The sequence below is a fragment of the Juglans regia genome, chromosome 16, assembly GCF_001411555.2.
Source record: "Juglans regia cultivar Chandler chromosome 16, Walnut 2.0, whole genome shotgun sequence".
NCBI lineage: Eukaryota > Viridiplantae > Streptophyta > Magnoliopsida > Fagales > Juglandaceae > Juglans > Juglans regia.
This window is the reverse complement of record NC_049916.1, coordinates 24,341,906-24,360,816: the sequence shown is the minus strand read 5'-3', so window position 1 is coordinate 24,360,816 and position 18,911 is coordinate 24,341,906. Positions and strand designations below refer to the sequence as shown.

The window sequence follows — 18,911 nt, the reverse complement described above, 5'->3', positions numbered from 1 at the left end:
AATGAATTAACATGATTGTATTGATTAATTTCAAAATGAGTAGTAAAGTAGTTGTAAAAAAGTTGTAGGTTGTGTTTGGATAGTCACGTTACTATTATTTAATATTTTATCATTATTTTTCATTTACTTTTCACTAATTTTTATTACTATTAATAGATTATTTGAGATCAACTCATTACCTAAACGTAGCCTAGTATATATGTTTGCAGTTTGCGCTCCAATAGAGTTTTGTTTGGTTCACTTTGTTCTATCTAATATCTTTTTTATTTTTCGAATAAATTGAAATGTATGATGGAAAGTTTTGGAGAAATAATCTAATATCTGTAGGTGAAATGATCCATTAATTTTAATTTTAGAGAAATGCTATTGTTCATCTTGAATTTCTTCATTTGTAATTGATGTTCAAGCAGTTGATATATGGAGCTACTTAAACTATACAACTGCGTTAGTCACTGTGAATAAAAATTATAAAATAAAAACGAACTTAGTAGCATTGCTTGTAATTTTATGTGATTTGTTGAGGGAAAGACTACTGAATTCGATGACGGGCGAAGGTCTCCACTCTTAACTGAAAGTATATCTTCCCTATATTTTAATGTTCTACTTAATATAATTAGATTATAGTAATTCTCTCTCTTTCTCTCTACCTGAAATCGCTTACAATAATTCGTACTCTTTCAGTACAGTCCCATTGATGCTTGGCTTTTTCCAATTGTTGGCTTGTGATTCTGCGGACTCGGTTACATTCAGGTAGGTCAGAGATACTTTTAAATGAAAATTAAAAATTAAATAAATATTATTTTTTAATATTATTATTATTTTAAAATTTAAAAAAGTTTTGAATTATTTATTATATTTTATATAAAAATTTAAAAAAATAATAGAATAAAATAAAATGAATAGAAAAAAAAGTTAAAAAAGGTCTGGCAAAAAACCATGTGCAAGTCACTGCAACCTTTGCAGCTTTTCAACTCCCTTTAACCCACAAATCGTTACACTTTCTGAGGAAGTTAAAGCGAAGCCCAAAAGTCTGATTTTTTTCCTTCCATACACTCAAGTTGCTTATTCACATATTCTCCAGGATCCTAACTTGTTTCTCTTTTGGACCGACCCAGGATAACTGCACTGCCTTTCGTGGAGTAGAGATGGCTATTTGATTCATACCCATTTATGGGATCCTCACAACCAAATGGGTGTAGAGATTAAAAAGACTGCTACTATGAATGACTTCTTGCCAGTCGTCAAGGAACCTTATTCTAGTGGCACATGATTCAACAGGTTTTTTTTTTTTGTCACAACTTCAGGAGATGGAGAAATCAAAGGTGAATTTATAACATAGAAAGACAATGGTACGTTTGTTAAATTCCCAAACAAAACATCTAATTTCCTATAATTGCAATGTTTGGAACTAGAAGAAAAAAGCTTCTCCAGAACAAGGGGCTGCTTCTCATGTGGTCCAGTTGATACCATCACCACTCTTTATAGAGGAGTTGTAATCAGTCATAAATCTACTCCAAATGTGCACCACTAAAACCTTTCTACTTCCTAGCTTAATTGGCTCCTTTAAGCAAAGTTCTCCCCTCCATGTTCTAAGGCTCTGAAAGAGATTATTTGTTATATACATTTCGTGCCCTGATACAGCAATGCCAATTTCCCTTTTTCCTATTTGTTTGTTTGTTTTTTCTCAAGCCCTCAAGAATCGTTTACGGTACACACCATTCCTGACATGCACAGAAGCCCTACAAACCCATTAGAAAATACGTCCTTAATCGGTACCTTAACACCAAGTCTAAAAAATCTTCATCAGCTGAAAGACACAAGTATTTTCTATATTCTAATCACAAATAGATTACATAAAAATAATTTCACAAATTAATGTGACATGATATGATTTATTAGATTGTAAAGTTCATTTTATTATAAAAAAGATATAATAGATTACATAAAACTACATCAAATTGTGAATTTATTGTCCACTAGTTATAGAAGTGATCATATGTAAGTGAGGATTAGACTGGAACTGGAGAACCTGAAAAGTACAATAAATAATTTTGTGTACGTTGTTGTCCTTGGAAGCAACTCTCCCATGTTCTGTGAATGAGATTGGTCCGGAGGAGAGAGAGGATAATAAACAGGAGGGGGACTAGAAAGGCCCACCATTCTCACCTAAATCATGCAGTTCCTTGCAGAGCCAATAGACTAGACGATTTTCTTTAAGGTTGATGGTGACTCTACCTTTGGGTTTTACACATGACGGCCATGTTACTCTTGCCCCAAACAAATGAGTTGCGAAAAGGATTGTGTCCGCCTAAATAATTCACAAAAAAGTTGTAATTTGCGTGCGTTCCTCTCTATGAATCCTTCAATTCTGTAAAAACTTTTTTCCTGAGTTATTTTGTCCTCTATTACCATTGAAAGAATCTGTCCTTTATGACTCTTGCTGCAAATTTGGTCAGTTATGGTTAATGAGATCATGATATTAAAACATGACTAGACAAGATGGTATTATCTCTCTCTAAATTTTCTGAGCGTCGATAGTATCTGAGAATATAAGATTTATGCAATGATATCATGAGGGTGTACATAAGAAAACACCATTCACACCCCCCGCGGGTTGTATGGAACGAAGAGTCTGGATTTCAATGATAGATCTCGGTGATGATGGCAAAAATAGCCCTATTCATTAGAATGGAAAACGAGGGAAAGAGATCCCAGAGTGGGCTTAGAGGGAAATGGTCAAGAGAAAAAAGGTAATAGCAGGTGTGCATGACATATAACACAAATAGCTAGACGGGCAAGTCTGCAAATACCAATCATTACATTAGAACCTTGAGTCTAAGAAGCCTAGAATCAGATAAGGTTATGCAATAATGGAGAAGGAATTTAAGAGGATTTATGAGAGTTGAGGATAGGCTCAAACCTGGTATGTGACAAACCAAGATGTGAGCGATAATGGAAATAAAGTGCACTGACAAGAACAGCAAATGCAGGCCCTTCCGAAAGCTATTGGCAATGGTCCCAATTCCTAATACACCGTTTATGAACATCAAAAGGACTAATGGAAGTACTTCAGGAGGGCCCTCAGCTTTAATTGATATGAACTGCATAATTCATCAAGGGAAATTGAAAGGAAAATTTAACTAACCAGGGTTAATTTAGGCGCATATTTAGAGAAGACAATAAGCATAGATTACATAATTATTACAGAGCTGAAATATTAAAAATGATACACACTTTAAAGGAAGATATTAGCAACATACAGAGTTTTAAGGAGCAGTTTCCAGCCTTTCCACTCACCAGGCCCCATCTTGCAGACAAACCTTATGGAGAAACATGATGCATATTAACAAAGCTTTCACTCAACAGGTTAACTAGACATTGGTCTTCTTGACTCATCTGTTAAACAGAAAAGGCTAAATCCCTTGCAGGCATCCTTGAACCCAACAAATTATGAAACAGTACCTTCTGGAATACCCTCATACGTCTTTTGTTCTAATGATCAAATAAGCCCCATATAGAAGATGGGTTCCTTCACTAGGAGATTATAATTTATATAATCATACTCGACTCTCTGTGCATGAACAGACTCGTTATGTTTTATCAATTTCCCCTTAATAGTATGGGAAATGCATTCATTTTCCTTTGCTTCACTCAACAGGATTTATAACAAATGCTATATTGGAGAGAAAAAAAAGTCAACCAGACCACATGCTTTTATTTCACGCATTTATGATAAATGCTTTAATTTCTTTTGTTGATTTAATGATATATTTGTGTTTTCCTCCTTATTTATAGTTTTTTTTTTTTAAATATCTTTAAGTGAGACAGTCAAAATATTCTCCACAGCTGAGGAGATGCACATCACTGTTGCAAATAGGGCAACAGGCTTATATGATGCAAAAACCACTTTGAAGTTGAATCCCACAGAATCTGCATGAATAAGATAATATTCACGAGTCAGAGATTGTTTTCAACTGTTGATGCTGCCCATCTATCATGCTTATTTGTCTCCTGAGTTTAGCAAGATGAGCTTGTACCTAATACAATCAGAGCAAAAACAAATGGTCAAAACCTTGGCTTCTACATTTTTTCCCCCAAAAAAAAAAAAAAGTATCTAAATTAAGATATGTCAATGACAAACTTGCCTAAAACAACATAATGTGCTTTCCACGCTAAAAGAATACATACACGTTCAGATTCTTCCATATCTCTATAGACACAAAATCCACCCCACTATCAACTCTGAAAATTTGGATATAAAACCCATTCAGACAAAATTCTGATCCTAGTTTAGACAATAAGGTCTAAGCGATCTATTAAGTAGCCCGCTTGAGATGCAGAACTCCATGACATGTTAATCAATACAAATGTGAGGGTAGAAAATGATGTCCAACATGATATGTCAATAATGAGCATACGTGCCCATAAAAGCAATTGAATTGGGAAGAGAAATAAAGCACTATCTTTACAGACTCTACACATACTGATATAGAGCTCAGTCAAGGAGGTTAATTTAATACACCAAATCGAAGAAGCAAAATCGGCAAAAACATGTAGCCTCAGCTATTTGGCATTAAGCACTAATCCTGTTCTTCCATTCCATTCACACTATGTGAATAAGTCTGAGTATATGGCCTCAACCATTTCTCGTCTTTAGAGTTCAATAACTTTTCCAATCTTCTGAGGCTCAGAAATGTCTTTAAATGTATAGATAAGTATTTTTCTTTCTTCTTTATTTTATATTAAGAAATTTGGAGGGGGAGCTTAAATAAGGCTTACATGTTTTGGGGCCTTTTACATGAGGAACTCGTACAGATAGGGGTAATATATCATTATGCTATAGTGATGATTCAGCAGTCAGTCAATGAGTGTTCCATAACTTGGATCCCTGAAAAGTTTTGAATCATTAGAACTGTGGAACTATATTTCCACTCCATTGTTTGTGAGAACACTGTTTTAAGGACCTGCGCATCACAAAAATGACCAGATGAAATGCCTATAGTTCAAGTTAGCCTACTTCTGGAGTATGAGCCTTTATTGAATGGTTTTCATTCAATTGCATGACAATGATGCTAACCATAAAGAACTGTTATGATTTTATCAAGATGTTGTGATGTTAAAAACAAAGTTCAATCAGTTTGCGTATAAAAAAATATACAGCCCAATCATTCCTTTTCTCTGGAAGGAAACTTTAATATTTGATCTACCCACGCCTAATCGTATACTGGTCTTTTCCACCACAAACTCCAAAATTAGTAGCATGCACCTATCATATATGACAAAAGCGAAGAAGAGACTCTTTATATTGTAGAACAAAGTCCTCTGATCAGGTAACCAAGTTTATTCTAACGGGCAGAAAGATAAGAAAAGTTTCAAGACAGTATCTTAACAGAACATAAACATGCAGAAAGGATGGTACCAGCACTGAAACATGCAATGCATGACATACGGATTCAGATTCCATACAAAGAGAATAGACATTTATGGTTAATGACTTAGATCATCTAGTCTCCAACAAAAAAGGTTGCATCACGGACAGCACACATGCTTTCAACGAAGCAAGGGCGAATATACTCTTAATTGGATGGAAGAACCATGGAAAATATCCAAGACTCTCACTAATAATAAATGAAAAGTATTCATGCTTACCTGCTGACGAGCTGCTGCAAGTTGTAATAGCTCATCTGCTTCTGAGAAATTCATGAACCACTGACTCAAGGGGTGGTCTTTAGTGTCACCTCTCTTCTTTCTATTTGCATCCTCAAGTGGTACTGCAAAAACTTTTAAAAGGAATATTGATTAGTAGAAAGGATGGTCGCGACAAATTAAAGACAGAGTAGGAAACAAACCAGGAGGCGGCAAAGTGAATCCAGTGTGTAATCTGGGCACATTTACAGCTGGATGATTCTGCACACGAACTAAAAAGCCTTCTGAAGGTTCAGGGAATGCGATCTCATCAAAACATTCCACAACAACAGGCTTTTTACTGGACATGGGTCCAGATTCATCCTCTGGGTACAACTTCAAATGATGATATCTATGAATGGAGAAATGCTAAACTTACTATAAATTTCACTGTAAAAACCTTACAAACTCCATATAATATGTGACACATCACTAGTCTAATAAATATTAGTTTGACTTAGTTTTCTATTTTGAATTTTGATTGGTGACATCAGTTTGTAAAGCCTATGTAGTAAAATTTGTAGTACCTCTAGCATTACTTACGTGAATATAATAAATAATATGATGTAAGCTGAATAATTTATATGATCCTTGCACATTTTTCCTTCCTCATTTATTTCAGTATCTTGTATATTTCATTCAAGCCTTCTTTTGAACACAGAAACGATCAAAAAATATAGTTAAGGGGTAACACTTGGCACAAAATACATTCTAAAACTCAGTCGACTTAGTTTGGCCTCCTTAGCCAGGCTGATTGGTTCCAATCAAAATTTTTGGAGATGACCGAATAATATGTTGTGTGAACAAAAACATGAAAATCAAATGATAAAAAATTGTAACTCAAATTACTTTTGTTAAACCCGATCCAACATAACCCATCAGAGGGTGATTCTTGATCTATATCAATCCTATAATACAGGAACCCGGGGGTTATTGATCCAGGTCATATTGATTATTGTGGACTTCGGAACCATGTACGAATTGTTTCAAACTTAATTTTGTATTATTATTTGATGGACGAGCATGGTATGGATATTTGATCTATCCTCCAAAACACATGCTGCTCAAATACGTTTTGGGCCGAATAATGCCAAAAACCAAATGAATCAGAACAAGAAACCTATTAAAAAAATCAGAACAATAAATAAGCTAAAAAAAAAGAACTTACAAGGTCAATGGCTTATCACAGAGATCGCTATGGAAGTAGAGAGTAATGGCGATTTCGAATTCTCCCCACCCAGCTTCCGATAACTCAAATGGCGGTGACTCTACAACCCTTGTGGGGTTCTTGAAACTGGAATGCAACTGAAAAACAGCACGTTTTATCACCACCCCTATATCCTCATTCGTCGCCCCACGAACATACACAGTCCACTTGTGCGACTGGTACCTTATGAAAATTAAACAATTACAAAGAACAAGCATTTTATTCAATATGTAAAGCAAGCTATTCGAGGAGCCATAAAAGCTACCAAAACAAACACCTAAACGGTACTTACTCGCTTGCCTTCTTACCAAGCCAGAATGAGACGTTACCATACACGATGGGAATGCTTATTTCAACGTCTTTGAGTTTTTTATTCAACATCTACAAGAAAATCCATTAACAATGGCAAACTAAATAAACCATTCTGTAAAGATATAATAGAAAGTTCAAAACAATAGTCTCAAAGAGTGATATTCAAAAACGGTTTTTGGATTCTCGGAAGCGTTATCATGTCAATAACATGATGGGTAATCATTGAATCCTTCATTTGATTTTAATGCAACTTATGAACTCACGAATGGTAGTTTATTAAAGTAAAGCAAAACTGAAAACAAGTTATTTGCATTGAGATTCAAGAAGGTTTTCATAAAACAGTTTGAGCTTCTCGGTAACACTGTTTTGGCAATGTGGATAATGCGTATGCATCCAAATTCGAATCAAACAAAGAAAGGGGTACCCTCTTATCACTGTCTTCGGATTTGACCATTTTGATTTTGGTGCGCTGTGATTTGGGTGTGGGCTCACTTGTAGCCGGTTGATCTTGACCGATCTGTTTGGAAGACGAACTGTTGATCATATCTTCAAACGCGCTCCTCTTCCTCCTTGGGATCAGACTGGAATGCACGAGTTAGGGGTTTTCTACGAGACATTAGTGTATGTTCTCGATGTCAATAGGGTCTCTAGAATGATTGCCTACTGCGAGATTTGCATGTGTATCCGTGAGCTCACCTTCACCATACCGAATAGTTCCCTGTTTCATTTACCGTTAAAATGATGTGCATGACCCAAATCTATATTTGTGGGTGGTTTTGCAGTGATGCCCTTATGCTTGGGATAATTATGGTTTTCAAGCCCAAATTTCCTAAACAAGGGCCAAGTTCAGACCTTCTCCATATTCTCCTCATTTATACCCTCTGCTCAGCCACAAAGTTATATTTTCTACTCATATTCATGCTTTGGAAACTGAGAAGCGAGGTCGACTGCATGAAAGAGGGAGTTGTTTGTCCCTCGGTTTCGTATTCTTGAGGATCAAGTTTAATATCGAGATTTAGTACTTTCTTTTGATAGTTATATTTGAGAATAAATACTTGGTTTTGTCACTTTGTTCAACAAGAAATGATATTTATAAATGGGCAAGCGTCGCTCAATCTTTATGAAAAAATGAATAGATACAGATCTCACATGAAAAAATTTAATTTTTTAATAGTGAACTATATTCTTTTTTAAAACGATTGCGCGACGCTTATACACTCCACGACTGCATGTAGCATTACTCTTATTCAACTGAGTCCAATTGTGTGAACCATCATTGCGTTCTCTTGAAGATGTTACTGTTAGATCAGATATAAAAGTTGCACTGCTCAAAACATGAATCAAATGACGAATAAAAGGACCCTGGGTGTTCTATAGAACCCAAGACTGACTATACTTCAATCATCCTTACAAGGAAATTGTTATTGAAAGTTCCTTAAAAACTGAGACTGATAAAGATTCTCTCTATTTCACGTGAATTGAAAATTAAGGAAACATAAATGCCTGTAGCACACCCGAATGTAAAAAGGAAATCCAAGGTAGAAGAATGAAGAAGATTGAAAGAGGAAAAACAAAGTTCTTTTAACATTCCAAATAATAGTCCTTATAAACTACTGCCTCAGTACGTATACTTTAGGCACCCATAATCGGAAAGCAACAATAAGGGCCATGGGCAAGTTCGAAAATAAAGAAAGACTAGGCCTAGTTTGTATTCGTAATCCATCTCAACCCACCTCAACTCATCTCATCTCATCATTACAATTTTCTCAAATTTTCACATAAAATATAATAAACAATTCAACTTTTTCAAATTTTAAAATAACTTTTCCAAATTTCCACACAAAATATAATAAATAATTCAACTTTTATTCTACTATTCACAAACAATCTCAACCCATCTCAACTTATCTCTAAATCTAAATTACTCCTAAAGTAGATAACTAAGCAGAAAGCACATGGGTTTCTACATCACCACTCCGGCCCACTAGGACAAACTTAATAAATCCAATGTAACAAAAGAAACAAGTTAGCTGGAGGCCCATCAAGCCCGGCCCAAGTTAATTGGGTTTTTTACAATGCCCGTTACCTCAATTCACCAAATTGAGGTGTTTCCCTTTCATCCAAGTAATAGGAACTCATACACACAACTAATAATACAATCACCGATGCAAAGCCCCATATAGTATGACTGGGGGTCACCCAACCACCTGCAAAAACAGAGATCCCAGATGAAACTTTGACTGATGCATTTCGTTTTCCGGATGAGAGATGCTAACCTGCTTGCAAGGATTCCAGCCTTGGGTCTTTGGGTAGACCAAGTGTATTTTGAAGGTTCTGGTTTCAGCCGGGATTTAGCTTCACCTTTGTTCTTGTTCTTGACTAATAGTCCATAAGCTTGTCAACTTCAGACCTCAGACCCCTTTTTTTCCTTATAAGTAACTTCTGAACTTCAGACTTGGAGATTCCATTGCAAACATGTTAATTACAAGCTTCATATATAACATTACCCAACGTAGTTTTCCATCTCCCTTCTTGTCACTTCCTGTTTCAACTTCTATTAAATGCTTCCATTTAATCACTTACATCATCAGAACTTGAGTTTATAGGCCATTTGAGGTAGCTTTAGATTTAGAGTCGAGACATCTGATAAAGCAAAACCTCAGATGTTGTACATATTCCTCTTTCAGAGCTACGTGACCTCAATCCAACTACATCCAATCTCTTTCTTTAACCCTCTCTCTTTCATCAATAACCTCAACTTCTCAATCTCATTCCACATACCAAATTTTGCATATAAATTTGATAATATAACATATACCCCCACATTCTGTGGATCCAATTCAAGTGCCTTTTGAGCAGCCAACTTGCCCAACTCTATATTTCCACAATCCTGACAGGCGGTAAGCAAAGCACCCCACATGGAAACGCTGCAACTGCCATGCCCTTTATAGAGCGTCCCATTCACCAGCTTCCATGCCCTATCTAACTGACCAGCCCTACAAAGCAAGTCAATCAGACAACTGTAGTGCTCTTGGCCAGGGAACAACCCGAAGTCACAAGTCATTGATTCAAAAAACTTGACCCCAAGGTTCACTTGGCCAGTGTGACCACAAGCAGAAAGGACTGTCACAAATGCCACCTTGTCTGGTTTAATCCCTTCCTTTAACATTTCTTGGTATAATTGAACAACTTCTTCAAAGTATCCGTTTCTACCATACACACCAAGCATTGAAGTCCATAAAACAACATCCCCTTGACACTCTCCTCTTCTAACCCCTGCCAAATTAAAGACTTTCCAAGCCTTCCCAACTACGCCACACTTTCCATACATTTCAATCAACGAACTCTTCAGAAACACATCTTTTTCCACATCATATAGCGTACGGATCAAATGAGCATGCACCTGGATCCCGACTTTAATAGCAGATAGCCCAGCACACGCATGCAATATTGCTGACAATGTGAAGTGATCATAATCCAAATTCAATGCAGGCATCTTAAGAACCAGTTGAAGTCCCTCAAGCCACATCTTAGCCTCACCATAACCTGATAGAAGTGCATTAGCACACACCGTGTTTTTTGCAGGAATTTCATCAAACATCGCTTCTGCATCCTCGATAACCAACAACTTTGCGTAAAAATCGATTAGAGCGCTTCCTACGAATACACTAGATGACCAACCTGATTTGGCCACAAGGGCATGCACCTGCTGACCGAATCTAACATTTCTGATAGATGAGGAAGCTGCTAAAGAGCTACACAATGTGTAAGTATCCATAGGCACCCCGTTGATGTGCATGAAAGAAAAGGTTTTTAGGGCTTTAAATGCCAACCCATTTCGGTTAAAGTCGGATAATATTATATTGAAGGGTAGTGGGTTCCCCGGGTTCATGCACTTCAAGAAATTTTGAAGGTTGTCTTTGTGACATGAGGCGTATGAGCGGATGAGTTCGGCAAGAAAATTAAGGGAGCTAAACAGCAAGCCTGTTCTGAGTAGGTGAGCGTGGAGCTTCTTGATGGGTCCAAGATTTTTCCATTGGGAACAGTGGTTTGAGAAGCCAGTAATAGAATCCAAGCTTGGTGCTTTGCGTAAGCTGCATTGGTTGGACATAGAAATTTGAAGCAATGAGGTTTAGGTGTTACCCTACTAGGCATACGTAAAGACACTTTGCGCCTCTTAAGTAAATTTTTAGGAAAATGCTAGTTGATTAAGAAAATAATTATTAATAAAATTATTTTTTTTAATGATTAAAGATATTAAAAAATTGTTGAAAAAAATGAACGGGGAAAAGAAAAAAAAAACTAGCGGGCCCGGCCCGCTAGCACTTTCCAATTTTTTATTTTTTAACGATCAGAATTAGATACGGATGCAAAGAGAAAAGCAACATGCACCATTCGGATGAATTCACCAAGGAGATTATTGTAGAGTCTAAAGAGAATAAATTTCAACTCCAAATTGTTTCAAATTTTACACTTGATTGTAACATCTTTAGTGAGTAAACAATCCCCTACTCTCATCTTCTACCAAAATAGAAATAGAATGTACATAGAGTTATAAAATTGTCACTGTTCATTTAATTTAATTAGTTGTAATATCTCGGAGTGAGTATAAAATAATGGTAAATGAGATCCCTTGCTATTCAGGAGGGAGAAGCTCTTGCCCTTTCTTCGAGTATGACACGAATGTCGAGTCGTATCACAACAACTCATGCAAGCAAGAAGTGAGATTCATGAAGATGTCTTCGATGCATGGAATTGTGAGACCACCCATTGGATGATCAAAACCAAATTCTTCCTCAACCTTACTTAGCAATTCTTGAAATGAAGGCTGGTTCAGAAACGACACTGGAATTAAGAATCGTTTCTTTTCGCCCTCTCCGACGTATACTGCCAAGTACCCTTTTGGAACATCGGAAGACATTGAAGCTGCTTGCTTGGCAAATGAGTTGGATCTGCGGAGAATGTGCTTTGCATGTAAAATACCAAGCAAACGAATAGCCATTGCCTATTTATCTCTCTCTACTTTTGCCAAAAAGATTAAACAGATCACAGATGAAAATGGAGGAGAAGAATATGAGGATCTAAGGACTTGTTGTGGCTGTTAATTGATGTGTATGCATATGCAAATGCAAATGCATATATATAGATGAATCAAGTATCCCAAATGTGGTGTAGAGGCATTGGGGGTGGAGACTTGTTGTAGACATAACCAATTGAAAGATCACATGGACCTGTCTTCCAACAAATTGTCAAGAACTCAATAGTAATTAAGACTTGAGCTTTGTCGGAAGACATCTTGCGCATGCTTCTCTGAAGGGTCCCGGTTGAAATCAAAGACATATGGATTGTAGGAAAAAGAAAGCTCTAAACGAGTGGCTGATCTCTTACAAGAGATCATGAGGAAAGGCTGAGAGACATGCATATAACATATGTCGATTCATTTCTTTTGACAAGACAATCTATCAGGCCAGGGGACCATTTTGCTCTTTCTTGTATGATGTACATATTCGATAAACAATTGCCTATATTTATGGATAAGATCAGCCCTATGATGGATGGCTAAAATCTTAGGATGTTATGCTTGAGAGCTACGCTCAAAAGCGCATCCAATGATAGGTCAAGTAACAGAGCGGCAAAGAGCCATCGTTAAAAGCTTCAGAAATGGCTGAGCATTGATTCCCTATGTTCACTACCCAACTGCATTAACAAGGATTGTAAGCATTAGCTTTTAATGATAAAATTTGTTTACGTTCAACGCAGCATCACCATCTTCTCTCTCACATTTTGGAATTAAATATTAACACGTTAGTTTATTAAATATTAATATTGTTAAAAGTAGTGTTACAGCCACAAAGAGATTTTATAAAAATAAAATTACGAACTGACGTGATTTCATGCGATACGTTAAATCTATTTTACAATAAAAATAATTTTATAATCTAACATACTATATCAAACCACGTCAATGTATAAATTTAGTATTTTAAAATCTATTTGTTGTTAAAATATTTAATATAAAGTTATTAAACTATCAGACTCGTGTCTTTTGGCTTTTCCAAACTCATACCTTTTTAATTTTATAATAAATAATTCATAAATATAATTATGGCATATATTATTTTTTACTTAATCGCTGGATACCCGTCTAAAAGTCCAACTTTATGCTAATCAGATAAAAGTCTATTGCCCGTTAAAAAAAAAAAAAAAAAGGTTTTAAGGTAGAGGTTTGGTTAGTCGATACTGTAAAATTTAATTGCTAAGGCGAGCTTTCTGCTGCTAAATCGGTCACGTTTCGCTTTTATAGAGATCACTTTACAGAAAAGCTAGTTACCAAAAACCATGTACAGCGAAATGTTAATTTGTAACGGCGGCATGCATTGCTTTAAAAGTACAATATTAGCAATAATTACAAAGGTTATAATGTTGGAATGCTACGGCCTATGATTGGCACTGATTTGAGCCTTAACAAAAAGAATAACACTTGGAGATCTATGATTAAGAACACAGACAAAATATATAGTCCCATGCATTGAAGTTTTTTGAAACTGCAATACAATCTGTAATATTTTCTTCAGCCTGATATGTAAATTTACAAAATTGTCTCTGCTATTCTATTTTAGTGCCGTCGCCACTCATCATAGTTCACGTAAGCGACAAGTGAGATCAACGAAGATGTCTTCGCTGCAGGGAATGGTGAGACCACCCATTGGATGATTGAAGCCAAATTCTTCCTCAGCCTTGTTTAACAGTTCTTGGAATGAAGGCTGGTTCAAGAATGATACAGGAACCAAAAATCTCTTCTTTTCACTCTCTCCAACATATACTGCAAAATGGCCTTTTGGAACATCTAAAGATGTTGAAGCCGCTTGCTTTATAAATGAGTTTGATCGGCGGAGAATGTGCTTAGCATGCAAAATACTGGGAAATCGAATTGCCATGACTATCTATCAGTGCTAATGCTGAGAAAGATGATGAAGATCAAAGATGGTAAGGAAGAAGAATCTGAGTTGTTGTTCTGGCTGTGAAAAGATATGTGTATGTGTATTTATAGATGAATGGTGTCCGAGAAAATCTCTAAAATGTGGAGTGGGTGGCGTAGAGGCATCCAGGTGGGGATTGGAGAGAGACATAAGCATTTGAAGGATCACATGGACTTGTCTTTCAGCTTATCATCAAGAAGTTGGCAGTGATTGAGATTTTGGAGCACTCTGTGCCCAAGCGTTCGGTGGGTGAACAACCTAAATCAAGAATGCCATGGTGGATAGGATTGGACATATGCATGTTGATTACTCTTTATTGACTAGAACAAGTGAATTGGAACCGGGTTAGTCTATTTGTGTTGTGCATGTAAGATTTTTTATTTTTATTTTTTTTCTACGATAATTTTATTCAAAGCTAACTTGCTCTTATAATTACAGTCAGTTTAGCCTCATCTTTTTGCTGAGTAATAATTCTAAGAAAACCAATTTAGAATATCCTTGGAACAAATTTTGTTCAGTTAACTACTTATCTGGAAAAGAAAAGCTAATCTGTATCAGTAAGTACTCTGATTCTCTCAACAAAGTAAAAGATATTCGTTTATTTCAAAAAAGAACAGTCAAAATTCTAACTGTAAGAAACATGAGAATCAGAGGATATAGACAAGGATCATCACTGTTTGAGGAGAGAAACGTTGACATTTATAGTGTGTCCTCAACCTAACTCACCCACCTTTTTGTTGCCCTAGTAGGACTTCCAGAACCAACCCCTGTGAAGAGCACATGAAGTATGTCCTACAAGTAGTCATAGTGCCAGCCAACCCATATGAAAGAACTATAGCATTATAAGTGGAGAAAGAATTGCAGGAAACTAAAATAACAATTCTCAGCAGACTCGACAAATTTCATCTGCATGTGTTGAATATTTGAGTATACAGACCCCACAATTGCCACATTTTTTAAATAAACTGAGTCATTCAAACATGGAAAATATAATGATGGGCGAGAGTCACTCAGAGACTTGATTGGTTCCTCCGAGCTAATTAGTCTTGGTGAACAGGCAAAATCATAAGATTCATATATTCAGTGGCCTATGACATATGGTTCTTGAATGAGTAAGCCTTGATCAAATTGTTAGCCTTTGGTAGAATCGAATGGCCATTACATTGACAAACCCCCATTGTTATCATAGATGGTTCATGTGTCCCAATGTGAGTACTTGTGCCAAATTGTCATCAAGGAGAATAAAGTTATCGAGAATCAAAAAAGAAATTCATGTTCAAAATAATTGCATGAGTCCCAACTTTCATTATATATAGAAAATAAGAATATTACAATGACATTTGAAAGAGCCTAAATCCTAATACTCTTTATTCAAAAAAGAAGAGAGGTTTTTGGGCTAGATGTGGCGGGCAGTGCAGGTTCTCAACACTGCCCAATAGCATGGCTTTGATTTCACTAATGAGATACTGACTTCAAGAAGATAAACAACATCTTCTCGTCATGAGATTTGGTAAGAACCACCCATAGGATGATCCAACCGAACTCTTTATTGGCCTCAAGGCACCTCCTGTGACTTTTTCCAATATGCCTTTTGATACATCTGGGGCCTCTGGAGCCATCTCTGCATCTGCTTGAAAATCTGTTAAGCCTGAACAGTCCAATGCATGTGGACAGTGGAAATGTTTTTCAGATACTACAGTACTTTCTGTTTTGTGACTTTGTCAATCGGATGTACATTAGCCACCCAATACTTCCCCTAAAAGAGAAGTAACTGTACATGAGGCTATTGCTGATTGATATCAGTGCCATGTATCACGATCTGTTTAGGCCAGAAGTGAGGTCAATAAAGACCTCTTCTCTGCAGGGAATTGTTAGACCACCCATTGAATGATTGAACCCAAATTCTTCCTCAGCCTTATTTAGCAATTTCTGGAATGAAGGTTCATTGAGGTATGATATTGGTAGAATGAATCGCTTCTTCTCGTCCTCTCCAACATACACTGCAAAGCAGCCTTTTGGAACATTTTTAGCTGTGGGAGCTGCTTCTTTACCACTTAAAACAGGCAGGCGGAGAAGCTGCTTAACATGCATCATAGCCAGAACCCGAGTGGCCATTTAGATGTTGTCACTTTAGACAAGGTTGAAGTTCACAAACGGATTGGGAGGGAGAAAAAAAGTTGATAAATATTTGCTAGAGAATAAGAGGACTTGATTTGACTCTGGAATAACATGCGTGTGTATATATAGATGAAAGTTGGGGTGGGAAATCTCTAAATGAGAGTGAGTGGTCTCAAGTGTGAGGCAATGGAGGATATCTAGGAGACATGTGCATTTGAAGTATCACATGGGTTTGTCTTCCAACTCATCACCAAGAACTTGGGGCTGGTTGGGATTATACTTCACACGGAAGACTGGAGCCAAACAATTTCTGGGATAGCAACCTACAGGGTACCCGACCAAAAGTTAAGAGATGTGGCTTGGAGAAAACTGTGATGGAGTTACATGGCTACTAACAAGATGTGAGATCATGAAATCCTAAACTTACTAGGGATTCACTTTTTTTTATAAAGGATCTCCTTCTCGATCTGTAGATTCATCGTTTTACAGTTGAGTTAGCTTGAATAAGCACAATTTATACAACTTGTAAAAATGCGCTAAAAATTAAAGAGATGCAAGAACACAACTGCTTTAATAAGATGCCCTAAAATAAAATTTCTAGATTCTTGTTTTAGTATTGCAAGACAAATCCATGTGAAGAGCATATGTTATGTGGCCAGCATTGTCTTCAAGCCTGTCTTTAATAGAAATCTACCAAAGGTAGGGGGACTAGGACATTTTTCAAGAGGGATTTTATGATTTTGCCTCTAGTTTTTTTTCATGCTTCAATCTATTTGTTGTTATTCATCAATCACTTTCCTCTCAAACAACAGAGCAAACTAAGAGCCCACGTTCTGTACTTATATTCCCTGCTGATTAAACCAACCGACTTATTGGACCAAATATAAACTTGTAGGTATAAATATGTGGACCAGGTCTATTATAACTTTGGCACAAACAATTTACCACTCCATGTGAAGATGTTGCATTACACATTCGGCAGAATAATAGGAGGTGATATGATTAGGTCCTGATTCTGAACCGATGATTAATTGAAAGGGGAGAACCAAGCCACCCAAGCATGTGGTGTTGTCGATGATTCTTACATCCTGTCCAAACTTGACCAGGATAACAAAATTCAGTGAGCTATATCTTTGATAAAGAAAGATTTTCCTTATATTTGTTCAATAAAGAAATTTCCATTCATAGGCCATTACCAACTTATCACAATGATCAACTATCATAACCATCACTTTCAAACTGAGTTTGAATGCTTAAAATGTATATTTTAATGATTGTATTGAATGCTAAATAATGACCATGGCTCATACAGATGAAAGGCTCCTATACCATCATGTGAAGGACAATAACAGTAGTGAGTCATTCATTTTTATCCTTCACAACAGATAATTTGAGGAAACGTTGGGTTATTGTCCTAGATTGGTGTCGTATGTGTAAAAAGCATGGGGAGTCAGTTGATCATCTGCTTCTACACTGTGAGGTGGTAAAGGCTATATGGGATGAGGTCTTCTTAAGAGTCGGATTGTCTTGGGTTATGCCTTGTAGGTTGGTGGACTTTCTCGCAAGTTGGAGAGGTCTTTTTGGAGATTCTCAGATAGTGGCAATTTGGAGATTGGTACCAATATGCTTGTGTTGGTTTTATTTGGAGTGAGAGAAATTCTAGATGTTTTGATAATCTTGAGAGAACATTGGTTGAGCTTAAAGCTTTCTTTTTTAAGTCATTGTTCCTTTGGGCGGGGGCTATAGTTTTTAACGGATCTAGTGTCCATGATCTTCTTCTTTCTATTGTAACCTCTAGCTAGGCAGCTTGTCATGTATACTTCCAGTGTAGCTGGCCTTGCCTATTTCTATGAATACAATATCCTTGATTACCTATCAAAAAAATTTTTTTATCCTTCACAACATAGTTCTAATTAGAAATGACTAGATTCAACAAAAGGGAAAAACTCCAAACGCCACAGGAAGATAAAAAGAAACTTGGAGAAGAATCGTGTACATATGCTGTCTTCCTATGTAAAGGGGGAGAGATAAAGGGGTGTCCTCAGAATATAGGATAATCATGCACTTCTATTTATACGTCCAAATTTTTTTCAGTGCATAGTTTCAATGTGTAAATCATCACCTAGATGTACTTCATGACAATGAAAATGGCCATCGTTTTGAACATTTTCTGCTAACACAGGAAAATGCTGACTGCACAATTGCCTTCTTATGAACTCAGCAATGACCTAGCTTCTGAGAAATCTCTTAAAATGTGGCTCAGCATGTTTTTGAGCACCTTTAGGAACAGATCAATAATATTCTGAAGGTTCCGGCCTCATGCTTGCTCTTATTGTATATTTTGCAAACTTGAAGTGTTCTGGGCCCGGACTTGGAGACACCATGTCAGCAAATCAATTGAACAAGCCAAATCTCAACAAACAGAGAGCTATTTTCCCTTCCCGACCTTTTCACTTAACAACTAAAATTAAAGGCTATCATATCACTAGCGACTTACTTTGAATTTAATGCAAACAAGGATATCTTGAAATTGACTGCAAAGGCAGCATATTCTTCCTTTTCAGTGTTAGACTGCATCCACTTGTGGTTTCCGTCCAACTAAATCGAAA

At 36.5% G+C, this 18,911-nt stretch overlaps 5 protein-coding genes across 8 annotated transcripts; all 5 read right to left on the bottom strand.

The window, feature by feature from the left end:
- Positions 1–1,997: 1,997 nt before the first annotated feature.
- On the bottom strand, positions 1,998–8,051 carry LOC109006549 (transcription initiation factor TFIID subunit 14b-like). Of its 4 annotated transcripts, none has more exons than XM_035686693.1 (8): positions 7,629–7,915; positions 7,185–7,273; positions 6,854–7,075; positions 5,850–6,037; positions 5,650–5,780; positions 3,261–4,037; positions 2,921–3,101; positions 1,998–2,308 (listed from the first exon to the last, which is right to left on the bottom strand). In XM_035686693.1, the coding sequence occupies exons 1-6, from the start codon at positions 7,746–7,748 to the stop codon at positions 3,951–3,953; spliced, it is 837 nt and encodes a 278-aa protein (XP_035542586.1). In that variant the 5' UTR covers positions 7,749–7,915; the 3' UTR covers positions 1,998–2,308; positions 2,921–3,101; positions 3,261–3,950. The 4 variants fall into 4 exon arrangements, with proteins under 4 accessions (XP_035542586.1, XP_018841414.1, XP_018841413.1 ...); XM_018985869.2 differs by having other exon boundaries at positions 1,998–2,440; positions 5,650–5,771; XM_018985868.2 differs by lacking the exons at positions 1,998–2,308; positions 2,921–3,101 and having other exon boundaries at positions 3,167–4,037; positions 7,629–8,051.
- Positions 8,052–8,996: 945 nt separating this feature from the next.
- LOC109006548 (pentatricopeptide repeat-containing protein At2g13600-like) lies at positions 8,997–11,351 on the bottom strand. The gene has a single exon (XM_018985867.2). The coding sequence runs from the start codon at positions 11,313–11,315 to the stop codon at positions 9,894–9,896; it is 1,422 nt and encodes a 473-aa protein (XP_018841412.1). The 5' UTR covers positions 11,316–11,351; the 3' UTR covers positions 8,997–9,893.
- Positions 11,352–11,751: 400 nt separating this feature from the next.
- LOC109006557 (auxin-induced protein 15A-like) lies at positions 11,752–12,299 on the bottom strand. Its single transcript, XM_018985878.2, has one exon. It carries the CDS (start codon positions 12,204–12,206, stop codon positions 11,901–11,903), a length of 306 nt encoding a protein of 101 aa, XP_018841423.1. The 5' UTR covers positions 12,207–12,299; the 3' UTR covers positions 11,752–11,900.
- Positions 12,300–13,619: 1,320 nt separating this feature from the next.
- LOC109006558 (auxin-responsive protein SAUR21-like) lies at positions 13,620–14,209 on the bottom strand. The gene has a single exon (XM_018985879.2). The coding sequence runs from the start codon at positions 14,140–14,142 to the stop codon at positions 13,840–13,842; it is 303 nt and encodes a 100-aa protein (XP_018841424.1). The 5' UTR covers positions 14,143–14,209; the 3' UTR covers positions 13,620–13,839.
- Positions 14,210–15,902: 1,693 nt separating this feature from the next.
- On the bottom strand, positions 15,903–16,374 carry LOC109006559 (auxin-responsive protein SAUR21-like). Its single transcript, XM_018985880.2, has one exon. The coding sequence runs from the start codon at positions 16,297–16,299 to the stop codon at positions 15,997–15,999; it is 303 nt and encodes a 100-aa protein (XP_018841425.1). The 5' UTR covers positions 16,300–16,374; the 3' UTR covers positions 15,903–15,996.
- Between the last annotated feature and the right edge of the window lie 2,537 nt (positions 16,375–18,911).

Coding starts and splice junctions, on each gene's coding strand:
- LOC109006558 (XM_018985879.2), bottom strand. CDS start 14,142: ATGGCAATTCGATTTCCCAGTATTTTGCATGCTAAGCACATTCTCCGC.
- LOC109006557 (XM_018985878.2), bottom strand. CDS start 12,206: ATGGCTATTCGTTTGCTTGGTATTTTACATGCAAAGCACATTCTCCGC.
- LOC109006559 (XM_018985880.2), bottom strand. CDS start 16,299: ATGGCCACTCGGGTTCTGGCTATGATGCATGTTAAGCAGCTTCTCCGC.
- LOC109006549 (XM_018985868.2), bottom strand. CDS start 7,748: ATGATCAACAGTTCGTCTTCCAAACAGATCGGTCAAGATCAACCGGCT. Junction 7,274..7,628: donor CCGAAGACAGTGATAAGAGG/GTACCCCTTTCT, acceptor ATTTTCTTGTAG/ATGTTGAATAAAAAACTCAA. Junction 5,781..5,849: donor ATTCACTTTGCCGCCTCCTG/GTTTGTTTCCTA, acceptor TCCTTTTAAAAG/TTTTTGCAGTACCACTTGAG.
- LOC109006548 (XM_018985867.2), bottom strand. CDS start 11,315: ATGTCCAACCAATGCAGCTTACGCAAAGCACCAAGCTTGGATTCTATT.